The 16,556-nt window shown below is 36.6% G+C and overlaps 2 protein-coding genes across 2 annotated transcripts in view; both read right to left on the minus strand.

Annotated features, from left to right (window-relative positions):
* LOC146145752 (uncharacterized) overlaps positions 1-7,501 on the minus strand; it is a 73,512-nt gene extending 66,011 nt beyond the window's left edge. Inside the window, exons 1-2 of the mRNA XM_083390670.1 lie at positions 7,228-7,501; positions 6,767-6,920 (exon numbers count right to left, since the gene is read on the minus strand). Of these exons, the coding sequence (XP_083246796.1) occupies positions 6,767-6,920; positions 7,228-7,280 (207 nt within the window). The 5' untranslated portion in view covers positions 7,281-7,501. The remainder of the gene's footprint in view (positions 1-6,766; positions 6,921-7,227) is intronic.
* Positions 7,502-9,658: 2,157 nt separating this feature from the next.
* On the minus strand, positions 9,659-15,306 carry LOC146145753 (uncharacterized). The gene is made up of 5 exons (XM_083390671.1): positions 15,126-15,306; positions 14,258-14,385; positions 12,656-12,824; positions 10,744-10,927; positions 9,659-9,965 (listed from the first exon to the last, which is right to left on the minus strand). Exons 1-5 carry the CDS (start codon positions 15,304-15,306, stop codon positions 9,659-9,661), a joined length of 969 nt encoding a protein of 322 aa, XP_083246797.1.
* Between the last annotated feature and the right edge of the window lie 1,250 nt (positions 15,307-16,556).

Here is a 16,556-nt window from a genome sequence, read left to right on the forward strand (position 1 = left end):
AAGTGGTACTTTTTTCGAAACTTGTAAAACGATCTAAAGTCACATTTTTTGTCAAAATAAACCCATAACAACCGAGGTTAACTGACAACATCTGGTAAAACAATTTAAACATGACATACGGATTGTTTTCAATCAAGTATTTTTGTTTCAAAAACAAGCGTTTAAAAAAACGTTTTGCTTACTTTGATTGTAGAATCTTTGTTGAGTTTATTACACTTGCAAGGAAACCTTATATTTCTGGTCTTACCAACTTGTAAGCATAATGCTAGTTACAGCATCGAAAAAATAATTTTATCCTTCTGCCTTACGGTTCGGTCCGCCACAACATACTGTATTCTTTATCTTACGCTACTTGAAACTAATAGCCAATCCCCAATATAATACATTGTAAAGTTAAAACTAATTAGAAGTAAGATTTTCTGCCTATTTTGTAATTGGGCTTTACCGATGACTTTTGTTCTCTAGAAGTATACGTTTCAAGGTGCAGGTTTAAACATCTGCGGGTTTATCAGTAGGGTCTGGTAGGTTTTGATAACAATTCTTGTGTGCACTATCAAGTTATTGTCAAGGTGTTGTTCCTGTATGTTGTGTACGGTGCCATGACCATAGGCGAAAATAATAGGGGTAGACCACAAAAATCTCGCGCTCGCAGCGCCAGATTTTTAGGTATGTTACGACTTAACGGCAATTATAACCTAAACGCTTTACCCTTCAGTATTGCGAACAAATTATCACAGACGTATTATATTGTTCACCGACAGAAATCAGCGTTTAGATCTTTTCTTTGTTGTGAAATAAGTAGATCGCCACTATGTGCTGCCCTTCGTCGTTTTAGAGCGCGCATTTGCTATTTGTTACAAAGAAAATTACGCATTTATTTTAAGAAGAAAACACAGAAGCGCTAAATCGGTTTCCCAAATACTATTACGTTTTGGTGGTGAATCCTGACAAGTAAGCATTTTGTACTAATTAAAAAAACGCCCTGGATTTTTGAAAGTTCGGCGCCTATGACACTGTGCACTATTAAGTTATTGTTAAGGTGTTGTTCCTTTACGTTGTGTACGGTGCCATGACACCTGAATGTCGTTAAATCAAAAAAAATCAGTGGGGTCAGGTGTAATGCTGTAATGAACCTAATACGCAAAGTTGTAGCATCTTAAACAGTTTTAGAACTTAACAGACAAAATGTGGCTGGATAACTTAGCACCCACTCCAGAAAGGCAGTCGACGTATCAAAGTATGGTTATTAGAGCGAGAAAGTGTCGAAAAGTAATTCATCACGCTTTATGTAAACTGGTCCATTACATAAAATACACTTTCTAAATTCTAATCGATAGGGTTTTAGCGGCAAGTAATCGGCGTCGCTCGCGCGTCAATAACCGCTGTTTAAATCGATAGCTGCCATTAACAGCGAAACGCTCGGCGCAATTAATTACCAGGAATCGTTCGAAGGCGCCGCTTCGATTGTATCGCGTCTAGGGTCGATTCCCACGGGTCCTTATACACAGACGTGGCTTTGTACGATACTGGATATTTCACTTCGATAACGATACCCGGTATTTTGGGCATAGAGTATCGCGATCTGATACAAAGTGACGTCATAACTAACTACTATTTAATACATTCACTCAATAATAATTATTCTCTTTCAATCTGTTTTACCTTTCAATCTATTTTTACGTCATTGTTAAATAGCCAACGCAGATTGGAACTAGATGGGAGTCGATAGCTACAGAGACCTAAAACGATTCGGTCATAACATTTTAGGTTTTTTGCCCCCCAATCAAAGGCGCCTAGGGGTGCAGACTCATAAAGCTCTATAACAAAGTATCAAGATCCTATCAGATGCCAAGTGACGATATTATTATTATATTATTATATTATTACGTTATAATTACATGGTTAAATAGGCAAAGTAGATTAAATTGCAAAGTGCAATGGTAATGATAAGGGTGTTAGGCCGAAATTAGCTTTTGCGCAAGCAAGATACTTTATCTTCTATTTTAAATGTAATATTTTCTTGAATGTGTCTTTTAAGGTAAAAAACTAGAGGTTTGATCGCAAAACATGGCTGTAATGCACAAATTATTTGATATCGGATTTGCACCGAATATATCAAAATTGTAATTGACACTTTAAGATGATTTTAGGTTTTAGCAAAGATACGAGATGGTATATTTACAATTTTGGCGGCAAAAAAGAGTAATAGCAGCCTTTAAATTGGTCAGTTTATTAGATATTTTATCTTAAAACGTTTTAAGCAAACTTTTGTTGTGACATCATTATTTGTTTATCGGCATTGAAATGAGTGTTTGAAATGAGTGCTTTAATTTCTTCTTTCAATAAACGATCGCAATAAAAACAACTAGGTTTGAAACCAGAGTGTCGGACGAGTGACGATACTATCACTTGATATCGGGTATCGGCTCCGATCTGATATTATCGGACATTCCTATTCCCTATGCATACGCCATTGCAAAATATCGAAGTAAATCGAGCGATTGGCCTTGAATGAGCGATTATTTTTTTTCGGCCCTAGTCGAAATAGAGGTCGCGGTTTCGAGCTTATCGTCGTTGACCCAGTGACCTTGAGTGACCTCGGACGACATGCGAGCGAATTGATCGATCTGTTATATTAGCGGGGTCGGCCATAGAGCCGTTGTGGGCAAACAGCTGGTTATATGTGTTAAGTGTTTGTTTTTATGTCACGGGTTACATCAATGTTGCCCAACCTTTATGGTTTACGGCACCCTAAGAAATAATAATAAGATTGCGACACACCTACTGGAATTTTCGTAAAGTGGTTAACCGTATAATGCAGTGATTCCTAAACTGTGTGCCGCGGCACACTAGTGTGCCTTGAGAGATTGTCAAGTGTGCCGCAAAACTTTTTGAAATGGCAATGGAAAAATACGATCGACTCCACACATGTAGGAAATTCATCATTGGAGTTTTTGTACTCTAATCCTATCTACAAATAGAGAAATCAATGAGATTCTTAAAGACCTCTCCGGCACCCTTTCACGATAAGGTTGGCAACCACTGGGTTACATCAACATCAACGGTTTTCAGAAAAATAACGGTAATTATATGTTTATTGGGATTGTGTGATTTTATGTGGCTTTCTTGAGAAGTTTGGTATGAAATGCATTTTGAGTAAAAAAACATGCTTGTTTTTCCTACAAACGAACACTGGTAAGCATTATTCATAATTTTAAAACTTTTGATTTAGAACAGTTTTTAAATTGGCCTAAAGAAAAGCTCGATTTTTCTAGCCAGCGCGATATTAGCAGCACGGCGCAACACAAAACAACTCTTTAGTAAAGAATCATATTTGCACATCGCATTGGATGCCGCGATTACGCTGTGAATCATTGTTCGACTGACATCGTTAAAAACGCAACAGCGCATTAGCAGCAAGCGATAAATAAACCGACATTACGTAATCGTTTGCCAATAGAGAAAAAGCTTCGGAAGTATTTTCACACTGGCATTTCGCCATTTGTGCAAGTTTCTACCCTAAAAATATAGCCAATCTGGAGGGTAATAAAATAGATTTATATTGGATTAGTGAGCGGCAGAGACACGCAATGTGACTAGGAAATATAACACTAATATCTAGTCGGCTTAAACCTATGACATCATACAGTACTGGTGTTACGAAGGCGCTGGATAGTTAGGGCAGGGGTTCTTAACCCCGGGTCCATGGACCCCTTGGGGGTGCGTGAACTAGTTTTAGGGGGTCCATCAACGCCTAATTGAAATATTAGTGTATATTTTAAAAGTAAATCAATTTATCAAAGAGAAAAATTCAATTAAAAATTGAACGGTTTTACACTGACTGTATTAAGACTTCATTTCACTTTCACATTTTTGGACCGAAATCAGCAGATTTGAGTCAATTTGTATTGTGACGTTAATTTATGACGTCACTTTTTAAATTTTTTGGCCAAGCGTGGTCCGCGCGAGCTAAAAAAAAATTTAGGGGTCCGTGGTAAAAAAAGTTTTAAAAAACCTGGGTTAGGGTATCTTAAACGGTAAAAGGCACAACAAAATGTTGCAGCGATAGCTTGCCACCAGTCTACATTGCCACTACAATCTTCGAGTTCAAAGGTTTTATAAAACTTTAAAGTTTAGTGTAAAACACTCTTTTGCGGTAAAATACCCTAACACTGTGCTTTTAGACATCATAAAGTCAGTTGTAATCCCTATCAATTACAACAGACTTTAAAATAAGCTTCATTCATGTTCAACATCAAAAACGTTAAAAATGCTACCTACTTCTGTGTGGGCTTTGATATTCTTAGTTTTTAGTACGTTTTACCACAACCTTCAACCTACATAATGCTATCAAATATATTGCGCTTTTAAATATGTTAAGCTTTTCAGAGTGTTTGAATCTGGATTAATTATACGGGAAGGCGATACGGGACAGTGCCTTTTCGCTGTCGAACTGTGTATTCTGCTCGTAGGCCCTGGGGGCTTAAAGGCTCTAATTGGATTGCGGAAAATGTAAACGTATTGGGAGCGGCTACGGGTGTTTAGTTGCGCAGCTGAAATTAACAACTAGAGCAAAATGACAACCATGCTGTCGGAATGCAATACAGAACGAATAGCGAGGATTTAGCGCCAAAGCCTCGATATCCACTCAGTTGTGACACGAAAAAACGTCGGGTCGAATAAATGTACAGGAATTATTTCCTTATTTGAATGTAAATTACAACAAATGTGATTCATTAGAAAAAATTACCGTGTTTTCGCCTGTTTATTCACTTTTTACACTCTTCTGAAGCCGTCCCAAATTTCTCTATTTATCCAGGCATAATGAACGGTGAGATTATTATGACATCACAGTTAAAAAAGACGCTTGGTTTTAGAACATCGCCTTTTGTTAGAAAGCGACGATATTTTAAACATGCTGATTTGAGCGATGTACACCTGCTGTTTTAGAAATAAAAATCGAGTTGATAAAATCGAGCAGGAGTTGGCATCGTTTGACGTCGTTTGAAAACACAAAGCCCGGGTACACATGCCACCAAGAATAATGGAATGGTAAACCATGTTGGAAAATAACTATAGATCAGGGGTAGCCAACACCTCGATCGCCACGTTTCACCTGGTTGATCGCGTCGAATATGTGCTACGTCATTACAGTAGCTGTTAAAATAACATTAAAATGGCCAATTGTTGTCTGTACAAGCCTAATAAAGCATTCTTTGACGTAACAAATTAACCTCCATCGCTGGCTTGGAATGCAATTAACGCTCATAATGTTTATTAAGTGTTCTTGTGACTTTGCACCTAACCAGTCAAAAAATATTTTTTACGCAATCGAACATAAGTTGGCTAAACCTGCTATAGATGATGCTTACTACATTAAAAAATGGCGGGATACGGCCGAAATCGACTACAAAACGAATAGCAAGCCTTTTGAGCCGAACTCTTGAAAGCCACTTGGTTGTGATACGAAAGTACGTAGGTTCGTGGTCTAAGTAAACATATTGTTATAGACGTTAGCACGCGCGAATAATTTGTGAACTTTTCTAAGGCAGCTATCCGCTGCTGGCAATGTATGGGATAAATTGCCAGTGAACTTTGTGATAAATGTAGGCCGCGATTCAAGCCGAGCAGCGCATACCGTCACGTCGGCTTTTGTAGTTGTAACAACACAACAAATGGTTTGCTATATTACAGTTGGAAACCTGTTTCTAAACGAACTATGTCAAAATAAATATACTATTCTATTCCATACAAATTTTTAGAGTGTTTATTTCCAAAACGATTTGTTAAGCTGCAAAACAAGCAAGTGTCCACCGAGTCCACTCTGTGACAAAGTGGAAACTCTATAGCAGGGTCGGCAACGTGCGGTCCCTTTCCATTTTTTGTGCGGCCCTTCACCTTCTTCCAGCTATTTTTCCACGCATATTGACTGGCATATTATGTTTAACAGCTGGTTTTAAATTAAAGCTGTTAATTAAATTGTACTGAGCCGATCGGAATATCCAGCATCAGCCTTCTCACTAACTTCTATTTGAACATCCACATGTGTGTCTGCTATGATATTTCATATTCGCTTGTACTTGTGTTTTTCTAGTAAAAGCTGAAAATAGGAATTATGGTTTGTTTGATGTGCAGCCCTCCTGTAACCATTACATTTTCAATTTGGCCCTTGTGTTAAAAAGGTTGCCCACCACTGCTCTATAGTATAGCAGCTTATAAAGCAGCTAGAAATGTTGTAGCAATCTAGTGGTACACAATGTACAGCACATAATATATTTTCTGCACCTGCCATAATATTGCATGCAGTATCAAAATGAAAATATAAAACTGAGCAGGAGAAGGGCTCCTTTTCTTTCAGTGAGCTTCAAAACTGACCTTAAATATGGCTATCATTAACATAGTAACAACCCTGAGCTAAAATTAATCGTACCTTATTACATGGGTTCTTAAACTTTTTTAACATCGAATTTTTGGCTCTCGTGGAATTCAAGTTTATGCAAAAAAATGCTGTCAAAAAACAAGTAGAAGACCTAGGAAACCTGCTGTTTCAAATGTGAAACTGAAATGAAGTCTAAATACATTTAGGAGAAGGCGCCAAAGCTTTTGTTTTCAAATAAGCGGCTTATTTTAAAAAGTAGTATTCAATTTTACAATTACATTTTGTTTAGGCCGTCATGGACCCTCTAAAACTAGACCACATAGACCTAAGGCCCAGTTAGAAGCCCTGTCGCATTAGTATTGGCAATTAAAAAACACATTGCCTTACCTGTTCGTCTGCCTTTACGACTTCAGTGGGAGCTGCTGATTCTGACGACGTTGAATATTTCGGCTTTTTCGTTGAGGAAGTCGTAGTTGGGGATTTAGGAAACAGACATTCCGTGCTTGTGATATCGGCTTTCGAACTCCATAACTGTCGTGTTCTTGAGTAAATTGAAGGTGTAAAATGATCTGGTTTCTCAACTATAATATTGAGCATTTATATGCTAAACAGTTACTTGCAACCTATAAAATTAGATGCCAGGTGAAAACTATGATGCAATTGGTTGCAGAATAAAATAATAGTTCAAATATAACTAAACTGTTGCAACATTTTTTAATTTAATTATAACATCAATGTGTCTTGTTTGATAAATTAAATCTGAGGAAAACCTACAAGACAATTTAAACATTTTTTTGTTATTCTGTGAGATATAGCAAAACATCATGCAAACAATAGTGTATACTCACTTGCTTAAGTTGTTTAAGATGCTATCTTCTTCTGGGATGCCTTCTGTTGCCATAGTGCTTGCCTATTTTATATTTTACCAACTAAAAACAGCAAATGTGGCGTTGGCTTCAATCAAATTTCAGCCCTGTATTGTCGTTGCAATAAAACTTTTTGCAGACTTACTCCAATTTGTTCATTCCAAAGAGGCGTATAACTTGAAAAAATAGACTCTTTACCTTTTGAAACAGAATGGAAGCAAATGCAGGCAACAGATGGCCCTAAAGCCTGCTTGATTCTTCCTAAACTAATAAAATATATCTGTTATTAACCCAATTTAGTAATTTTTTTGTTTATAAACAATAGCACTGTTATGCAACTGTGTTAGAGTGTATATCTTTATGTTGAATTGTATGTAAGGATTTTTTATTGATTGACATAGTTTAATAATAATTGCATAACACACTTAAATCATTTGCAAAAGTTTTATCTTAACACAAAATCCGGTTATGCTTGTCATCACAATTACTTAAACAACATTCAGCATTCTGTCGCCATTGCACACCGGAAATCTCTTGAAATTTTTAATTTATGCAAACTTGAATTAGCATATTGCACACTTAAATTTCAAAAAAGGGTAAATTGTGGTAGCATATTGAAACACAAGTGTGGAAAAAAATGGTTGCACACTGCACATTTCAAAAATTTAGACATGCACACTCAAGATCTTGTCATGAAGTAAACATTTACAACTATTTAAGTGAAGAAAATTAACCACAATAAAAAAATGGCTGATTTGCTAATAACTATAATATAGTTTACTTAATACCAAACAAACATAAAGAATAAATAAGAGGTCGATTAACACATTAAATTTTTTTCATACAACAGATTTAAATTAGTTTGGAGTAATAATAGCTTAAGTAAAATAGTGGGACAACTAATTGTATATAAATAAGTCATGGACAGGCAATATAAAAATGTTTTTATCAATTTTATATCATAGAGTGTGTAGTACTGATTAATTGATTTGTTTGGATAGCCTTTCAAACTTTCATTAATAACTTCCTTTATAGGCTGACAAATTATGTTTTATTAAAAAGTAATTTTCCTAGATAAATAGGATGTTGTCTTATAATTGAACTTGTGATTTTAAAAGCACTGGCCTACACTAAAAACACATTAAAAAGCGCTGCATTTACTTTAAAAAGATAATGTTGTTTAAAAAACAGAACAATCATCAGTTTTAGGAAAAAACTTAAAACGGACAACTAAAAAATATCCAGAAATTCAAGGTTTTATAGAGTAACAAAAACTCATCAGACAAAACCGTGTTTTGTAGTCCCCTAAATACAGATTATTTGACTGCAAAACTTAACTGAACACTACCTGCCAAACAAGGTTAAACTTGAACTAAATTATCAGCGTTTAAACCCTGCTTTCGACCGCAAAAACAACTTAATTTGAAAAGCGTTACTATGGTCAAACGACTCATCTAAAAATTGTTTCTGCAACTATCGCTTCAAGCAAAGTATTTCGACTTCTAAAACCGTTTGCGATCAGCATTATTGAGCATTCCGTTAGTCTGCAGCGCACACAATGCTCCAGCTTACGAGTCTAAAAAAGCGAATCGTTGGTTTTCGAAGCTAGGAGCGATTTTCTCTGGACGAAATACCGCACGCGAAATCACTCGAACGGAACCGAATCAACAAGACGAAAAGGGCGGTGCTATTTTTACTCACTGCTGGAAAAACTGGCTTTAGTTTTTTAAAAGTTTGCAGAAAATAGTTTCTTATTTTAAAATTAACCCGTGTCAAAAATTTAGTGTTGCAAATAAGTCATTTGAATGAATTTATAACAACTAACGTCCCAGTCAGTTGCAAGACAACTTTAGGCTTAAGTCAAGTCATTTTAAACATAGCAAGTAAAGTGTAGGTCCACGTCTAAATGATTGACACAACAAATCAAGTCCAAGTCACGTCATTTGCATTTAAAGTAAATTTCAAACTTACGAATCAGTGAACACAGTTAATTTTGACGTTTCGAATATCTCTTTATTCATTTTCACCATAGAGTTATGTTGACTATGTTAAAAATGAATAAAAAGAAAAAATGACACATAGTTATTCAAAATGATACCTAGCCTACTTATGTTTGAGTTTTGGTATTCTTACTACGCCTTTCAACCTCCAACCATTAGGCTCCAAAATATTGACGAGTAAATAGGTACGCATATTAGCTATATAGGAACTTATTTAAATTACGAGGTTGGCCGTTAGTCGTGACTTACTCTGTGTAATAAATAAATAAATATGTTAGACTGCATCAAAATTCAATAAACTAATCATTGAGATCGATTTTGTTGTACGCTCAATGCACTTAGGGACAAAGTGTAGCACTAATAGAACATGGTGTTGTATTGGCGGTAACGTGTCATTCGGTACAAAAATATTGCTATACGACTGTAGTAGAAGTCTTAACGGAAGACGTGTAATGAGATCTCGTCGATTTTCGATCACACAAAGTCCTATAATCTTCGGTACACCACGGAGCTACTCTCTGGCGCCAGTCAGCGAACGATCCGACCACGCAAAGCACATTACAGAGAAGATTGACATCGTACAGCAGGTTCGTGACAATAAATGGCGTCGAAATTGGTATCAGCATCGCTATTGTGAAAGCGAGCGCATCGGCGGCAATGCACAACGCTGTGGTGATAATGGAACGCTTGACAAGCGCCGTTAGAACTTTGTCGGCGGCTCTGCAATAAGAATAACTGGATTAGGAACAAGCAGTGTTGTAAACTAGTCATTTGAAATGACTTGAGTGTAAGTCGAGTCATTTGTAAACTTAAATCCAAGTCAAGTCTTTTTGAATAAACGCCAAGTCAAGTCATAATTAGGTCAAGTCAATTCCAATTCAAGTCCTTGTCCGAATATGAGTAACTCAACTAAATAAAAACAATGCGACTCGGCAGCTCTGTGTTTAAACGCGTTATAACTGCGACCAGTGGCTTTGCATAATACTTTTTATCTTTTTTCAAGTGGTTGTTTTTTGTTACAAATAAATCATGTTTTTATATAATGGTTGTTTCGCAATTTTAAGAACTTTTCGACAACATAAATATAATAGTTAATGATTTGTGACGGTATTGATGTTTTGTAACATCCAGTGGTTTGCCGCTATCCGCTTGTTGGGTAATAATACGTTTTATCAGGAAATATTGTTGAACGTTTCGAATTTTTAGTAAGAATATTAGTAAACGTTTCAAACATCTCTTTATTCACTTTTAACATCACATGATTTATGAAAATGAATAAACAGTTATTCGAAACGTTCAAAATGATACCTACTTCTGTATGGGCTTTAAAATACTTACTATGTACAACCTCCAAACATTATGATCACAATTCTTTACTAAAATCAAATTAGCAAGCGAAGGCTAAATAAAATTTAGAAGGCGAAGGCTAAATAAAAATTAACTGCGGTCTGCCATTTAAACTAACGACCGTAAGATATAGAAACATCACAAAACCTACAGCGGGCTGTCGCTTCGTTCAAAGTAGTGTCTCCGCAGAGGATATACGAAGAGTGTGAGAAGTGTTAGTTGCATGGCAACCGAACCGGCGAAGAGTACCACTAGAGGCGTGCGTGAGTTTGAGGTTTCGATGCATCCGATGTGACTGGTGTCAAACTCCCAAATAACTGCGGTGAGTATCATTCCTGTATCGAACAAACTTCAATATTTTACATGTCGGTTGAGCATGCAGACTGACATCAACCCTTGTATTATATGGACCGAAAATTTGGACATGGCCTATCTGCTTTTTGTCGCCATTATTTTTTGGTTTGCTTTGGTTTGCTTTGGTATGGTTCAGACTGATTCTTGTCTGGAGTAGAAGTAAAATAAACACTTACCCCTGAAAATATACCACCGACAAAGCATACAACAATCGCAACCCCGTATAGCAGGGGCGGGCAACGTGCGGCCCGCGGGCCTCATGCGGCCCTTTGCTTTTTTTTGTGCGGCCCTTCACCTTCTTCCAGCTATTTTTCCCTAAATAAGGCTATGAGCGTGCACCAATGTTGGAACTTTTGCTCTTTCAGTTTCCTGTTTAAAAGTGCAATGTAATCCATAGGCTACACCGCTACACTAATGCAATTGTTGAACTCGAATGCGAAGCATCTATTACAAAACAATCTTTATTCATAAAGTTTTACTTGCGTCACGTTGGTATGATAAAGAATTGTTTTGCAACAATTACACTTGTCTGCTACGACTTTTGCCGAGCATATTGACGGAGATGTTATGTTTAACAGCTGGTTTTGAATTATTGCTGTTAAATAGTTTGCGTCTATGCACATCTGGCCTGGAACCAAACATTGACAAGTTGGTTCAAAATATCCAACATCAGCCTTCTCACTAACTTCTATTTGAACATCCACATGTGTGTCTGCTATGATATTCATATTCGCTTGTACTTGTGTTTTTCTAGTAAAAGCTGAAAATATCAATTATTGTTTATTTGATGTGCGGCCCTCTTGTAAGCATTAAATTTCCTAACTGGCCCTTGTGTTAAATAGGTTGCCCGCCCCGGCGGTGTAGTTTACGACTGTTTTATTTAGCCTTTGCTAATTAAGACTGATTAAAATATTCGTTGTAATTGAAGTACGTGCACAAAAGAAAGATTATGCCGGAAAACTTCCAAATGACGTTATTACTATACTCAATCATGCAAAATTAAGGGAAACAATTTGTTATAGATTACAATTACTAGGCCCAAATTTGCAGTAGAGTTGAGTAGTTGAGTTACCTCCAATTGTGAACCTACTATTTTTTGATAAATATTTATTTCAAGGTATAGAAATTATTGCGTGGGTCGAAAATCATGACATGACTATATTAATTTAGTGCCGAAACAATCTTTTTTTTAATATCGGACGGGTAGGCCCAGTGGGACCGAAACGGTCTCCCAAATTTCTCCAGCGGTTTCCCAAATTTTGGACTTGCAACTTTTTGGTATTTAAATGAAACACTTGCGGTCTCTTAAAACTACTTAGCGGTCACCCAAACCAAACCTTAAAAAAACCCTGGGTCGGCTTACCGATGTTACCAGATTGCAACTGGTTTCGGTCCGACCTATTTATCCGACAACCTTAATGAAGTATATCCAAAATGCCTCGACTATTTGTTTTGCAGGTTGACTTTTATATTTTCTTTTGAGTTTGCAAATTAGGGACAAACAGTTCCATTCGTTCATCCATTGGTCCTAATTAAAATGTTAATCAAGTGATACTGTTAAAAGACAAATAAATGTTGTAAGAATTACAAGAATTTGCAGCCAGACTTGGTGTAGTATTTGTCGTATAGCTGGTATTACCAAATTAAAAACAAAAAAATAAAACTGTTAAAAAATGTAAACGCCTGTAAAAAACGTACCAGGGCCTTACCTACGAGCATCATAACGAGAAAGACGGGCAATATGGCGGCGCTGAGAACGCGGAGTGGCATGCTGTGCATTTGCGCCAGGGTAGGGCTGTTGTAGCAGGCCCGTTGTCGCTTCCACAGGAAAGAGTAGAGACAAGCCACTCCGAGTGAGTAGAATACGAACGAGAAACTCTGCAAAGCAACACAAAGTAAGCTCAGCATGAAATAAAGAGCTGGTGAATGATGTTCTCTTTTAATGAAAAAGTTTAACCGAGGTAAAAATAAAAATAGAGTTAGCTAAAAAAAATATATATATATTTGGCTTTGTAATGATGTAATGATGATATCGTATTGGGTACCAATATACTTGGAAGGATCTATAATGTAGCATTAACTGAATATGATACAAGTTTGTATCGAAACGTCTTAATTAAGATGGTATTGATTTACTCGACCTTTTGGCTTTGAAATTTATTATTAAGCTACATTACTTAAATGTGAAAAACACATTTAAGTTAAGACTAAATCAGTTATAAAACCACCTATATAAAATTTATAGCTGATTTGAAATCAGCTATAAAACATAAAAGGGTTTCTTAAAATTATTACAGAAATAAAGCAGGAATCTTTCTTTGACATTTTATTATCTGCGGGAGAATAGTTACTTCCAAAGTGGTTCAGTTGTTTCTTGTAACATATTATTTTTTATCAAGGGGAATTAAATAGCCTCTAAAATATTTAGATTTATTCCAATTGTCTCATGTTTGAAAAATATTTGAAAAAAACTAAAATTTTGAAAAACGAAAATCACTTGTCTGGTTGCCTTATACCCAAACGGCTGCAAAATTTAGGGCTTTACAATCCATTAAACAACAAATTTTCTTGCATTTTTATGTTAACTGCTACGCAGGACTTTATAGTATATTTTTTAAGCAAACATATGGTTATGTCTTCTTTCACCTAAAGAATCAAGCAAGGAAAGCATATCATCTAAAATCTGTTTTGCAGCAGATCATTTTGTTTACATAAAAGCTCCGAAAAGAAATCCCGCCAAATAACGATGTTGGGCAAGCAAAAACAAACGTTCGAAGCCTAGCGAACAAACTGTGCGGCTTGTACGTTTTGCCGCTTCAGCTGCCACTGTTGTAATGACTTAGGTCATGGACTTGACTTAAGTGCATTTAAGTCGCTGTTTTTAAATAACTTAACTTTAGTCTTTTGACCAAAATGACCTGACTTGACTTTGACGGTCTTTTGGGCAAGTGACTTGGGTTGAAAAGAAGTGTTATCACAAAGCCTTTTTATTAAATTGGAATATTTATCTTACACATAAAACAATTTGCTTACTACATGGTGCGTATTGTGTTATTTTTATTATTGCTCGCAATCGGACGAGTTTACCAATTGTAATAGTTTAATGTTTAATTTTTTGGACATGGACTTGACCGGGAATTGACTTAATTTTGACTGGACTGGGATAAGACCTGTTAAACTGGACTGGGATAAGACCTGTGCTCGGATTACACTTGTTATTTATTCCAAAATACTTGACTTGGACTTCAGTTTTTTAAAATGAATTGAAATGATTTAAAACATTGTCAGTTACACAGAACAGCTGTACCAACTTGCATAACTTTGCAGGCGGTGTTGGATGTGTATTTTGTGTAGAAGATCGTGTGTTCGCTGGAGCAGTTTAAAAAAGCCAGGATCCCTGAAACTAGACTCAGATTGTCAAGCCACGGAGTCGAGGTGTCTGAAAACGAACAAATAAAAAAATTGCGCTTTTATTAAGCTATTTTTTTCAAGATAACCGTCCCGAGTCGTTCCACAAAAATACTGCATTTATTTTGAAAAAGTAATGATTTTTAAAAAGTTAACGTTATTTGAAATACAGGAAAAGCACAGTTGTGTTAAATCCTATTAACTTTACTAGTAGGCTACACTTCCTTTGTCGGGCTGTGTCACGAGAAATAGCGGTTGTGAAAATATACAGAACGAAAATTAGTGACAATCCTTACAAATAAAAATCGAAATTCAGATCATTGTATATTTAAAAAAAACTTTGAAAGACGTAGAATGCCCATACAGAGTAGGTAGCATATTTGAACACCTGATAAAAGTGGAACTTTTTCAACACATCGTTACTAAACTTTCAACATAATTTTTTTTTACCAAGATTATAATAAAATGTAAATGAAATAGTCATTCACCGGCTGTTATCACGAATTTGAAAAAAATGTATGGTGGATAAAGTGATTCATCTTTCACTGTGCGTCCTGAGTATCAATAATATTAGGTTTTCTCAAACTGTTATCTCACTTCGTAGACTATAGCACTGGAAGCGAGGTTTTTAATTCGCTTTTTTCTGGTTTAATAAACGTGAGTAAAATTAACCAAGTGGTTTCTTTTAAAACGATGTGTTGCGTAACAGCAGTGAAAATCCACATAGTGCGTTATCAGAAAAGGTAGAGAACCACAGCATTGATACAAAACCTCTGCGCTTTAATGACCTCCTTGAATTCGGCTCCGTGTGACGCAATCGTTCTTCCTTTTTCTTGCGCTTTACCGCCCTCACGCGGTGAACGATGAGCGCGATCATAAAATATAAGCTGGTAATTGAAGCCAGCGAGCCCATTGCGATTAGAAGTCCTCGGACAGCGGGATCGTACGTCATAGTGACATTACTAATGACGTCAGTGGTAAAAATTGTTGGGAATGTTGTTGCCATGGCGCTTGCGGTTTTCTTTCTCTTTTCAGGAATTCAACATAAGAAACATAGTAGGTTGTCGTTTTCTTTATACTTTCATAACAATATGAATTAGGTGTATTTAAATACTTGTCTAGAATAGTCAGTTGAAACCTAAAAATCATAAAATAGACTTAAAGCCTTAAATATCACATCCTTTTAGGGGTTCACAAAATCGGTGACAGAGTGTCACCAAATCACTGACAGGGTGTCACCGTTCGGTAACAGGGTGTCACTAAATCACTGATAGGATGTCATCAAATCGGTGACAGGGTGTCACTAAATCACTGACAGGATGTCACTAAATTGGGGACAAGTTGTCACCGAATCGGTGACAGAGTGTCACTAAATCGGTGACAAGGTGTCACTAAATTGGTGACAAGGTGTCACCAAAGCAGTGACAGGGTGTCACCAAATCAATAACAGGGTATCATGAAATCGGTGGCAGGTGGCAGCAACTCGGCTACACTGACAGGGTATCAATAAAAAGTCACAACCCTCCTGTTGATATATTGCTAAACAGTGTCAAACGTTTTGTTCAACAAGCAAAAATTGTTGTCTGTCAACGTGTTACATTTCAGTCTAAAACATCTTAACAATGTGGTATCATATTTTGCCAATTTAAAAAGTTCTAAATCTTCTTTCGGCATCTTTCTCGACCAAACCGCTACATATTTTCCAAGTTGATAGTCAGCTTTCGAAGGTGTTAGCCTGCCTGTGAGAACACGACATACGCCATACACGTCTACCCAGTGGTTCTCAACCTTTTATGGCTTGCGGCGATAATAATAAATAGATTGCGGCACCCCTACAAAAAATTTTCGTAGCTAAATTACTAGAATGTCACAATAAACGTAACTGGCACAACACACATCAACTATATTTGGATTTATTCAACCCTAATCCCTACAAAAAAGTTGCAAGAGTTAAGCAAAAATCAGACTCCTAAAGATTCTCAAATATATCTCGGCACCCTTGAGCACTAGAAATAGCGCCCCAGGGTGCCGCGGCATCTTACTTGAGAACCATGTACTGTGTTAACCTGTAGCCGACCTTCCCTCAAATCAATAGCCGCATTGTATACAGCCACTGTACAACAACTAGCCACCTCGATATGCCTTCCGCCAACTTTCCCAGCCTCTGTGTGCGCTGTTCTGTGGCCTGGAAATCAACCTAAC

Source organism: Ascidiella aspersa, chromosome 5 (assembly GCF_963924565.1).
Source record: "Ascidiella aspersa chromosome 5, kaAscAspe10.2, whole genome shotgun sequence".
Taxonomy (NCBI): domain Eukaryota; kingdom Metazoa; phylum Chordata; class Ascidiacea; order Phlebobranchia; family Ascidiidae; genus Ascidiella; species Ascidiella aspersa.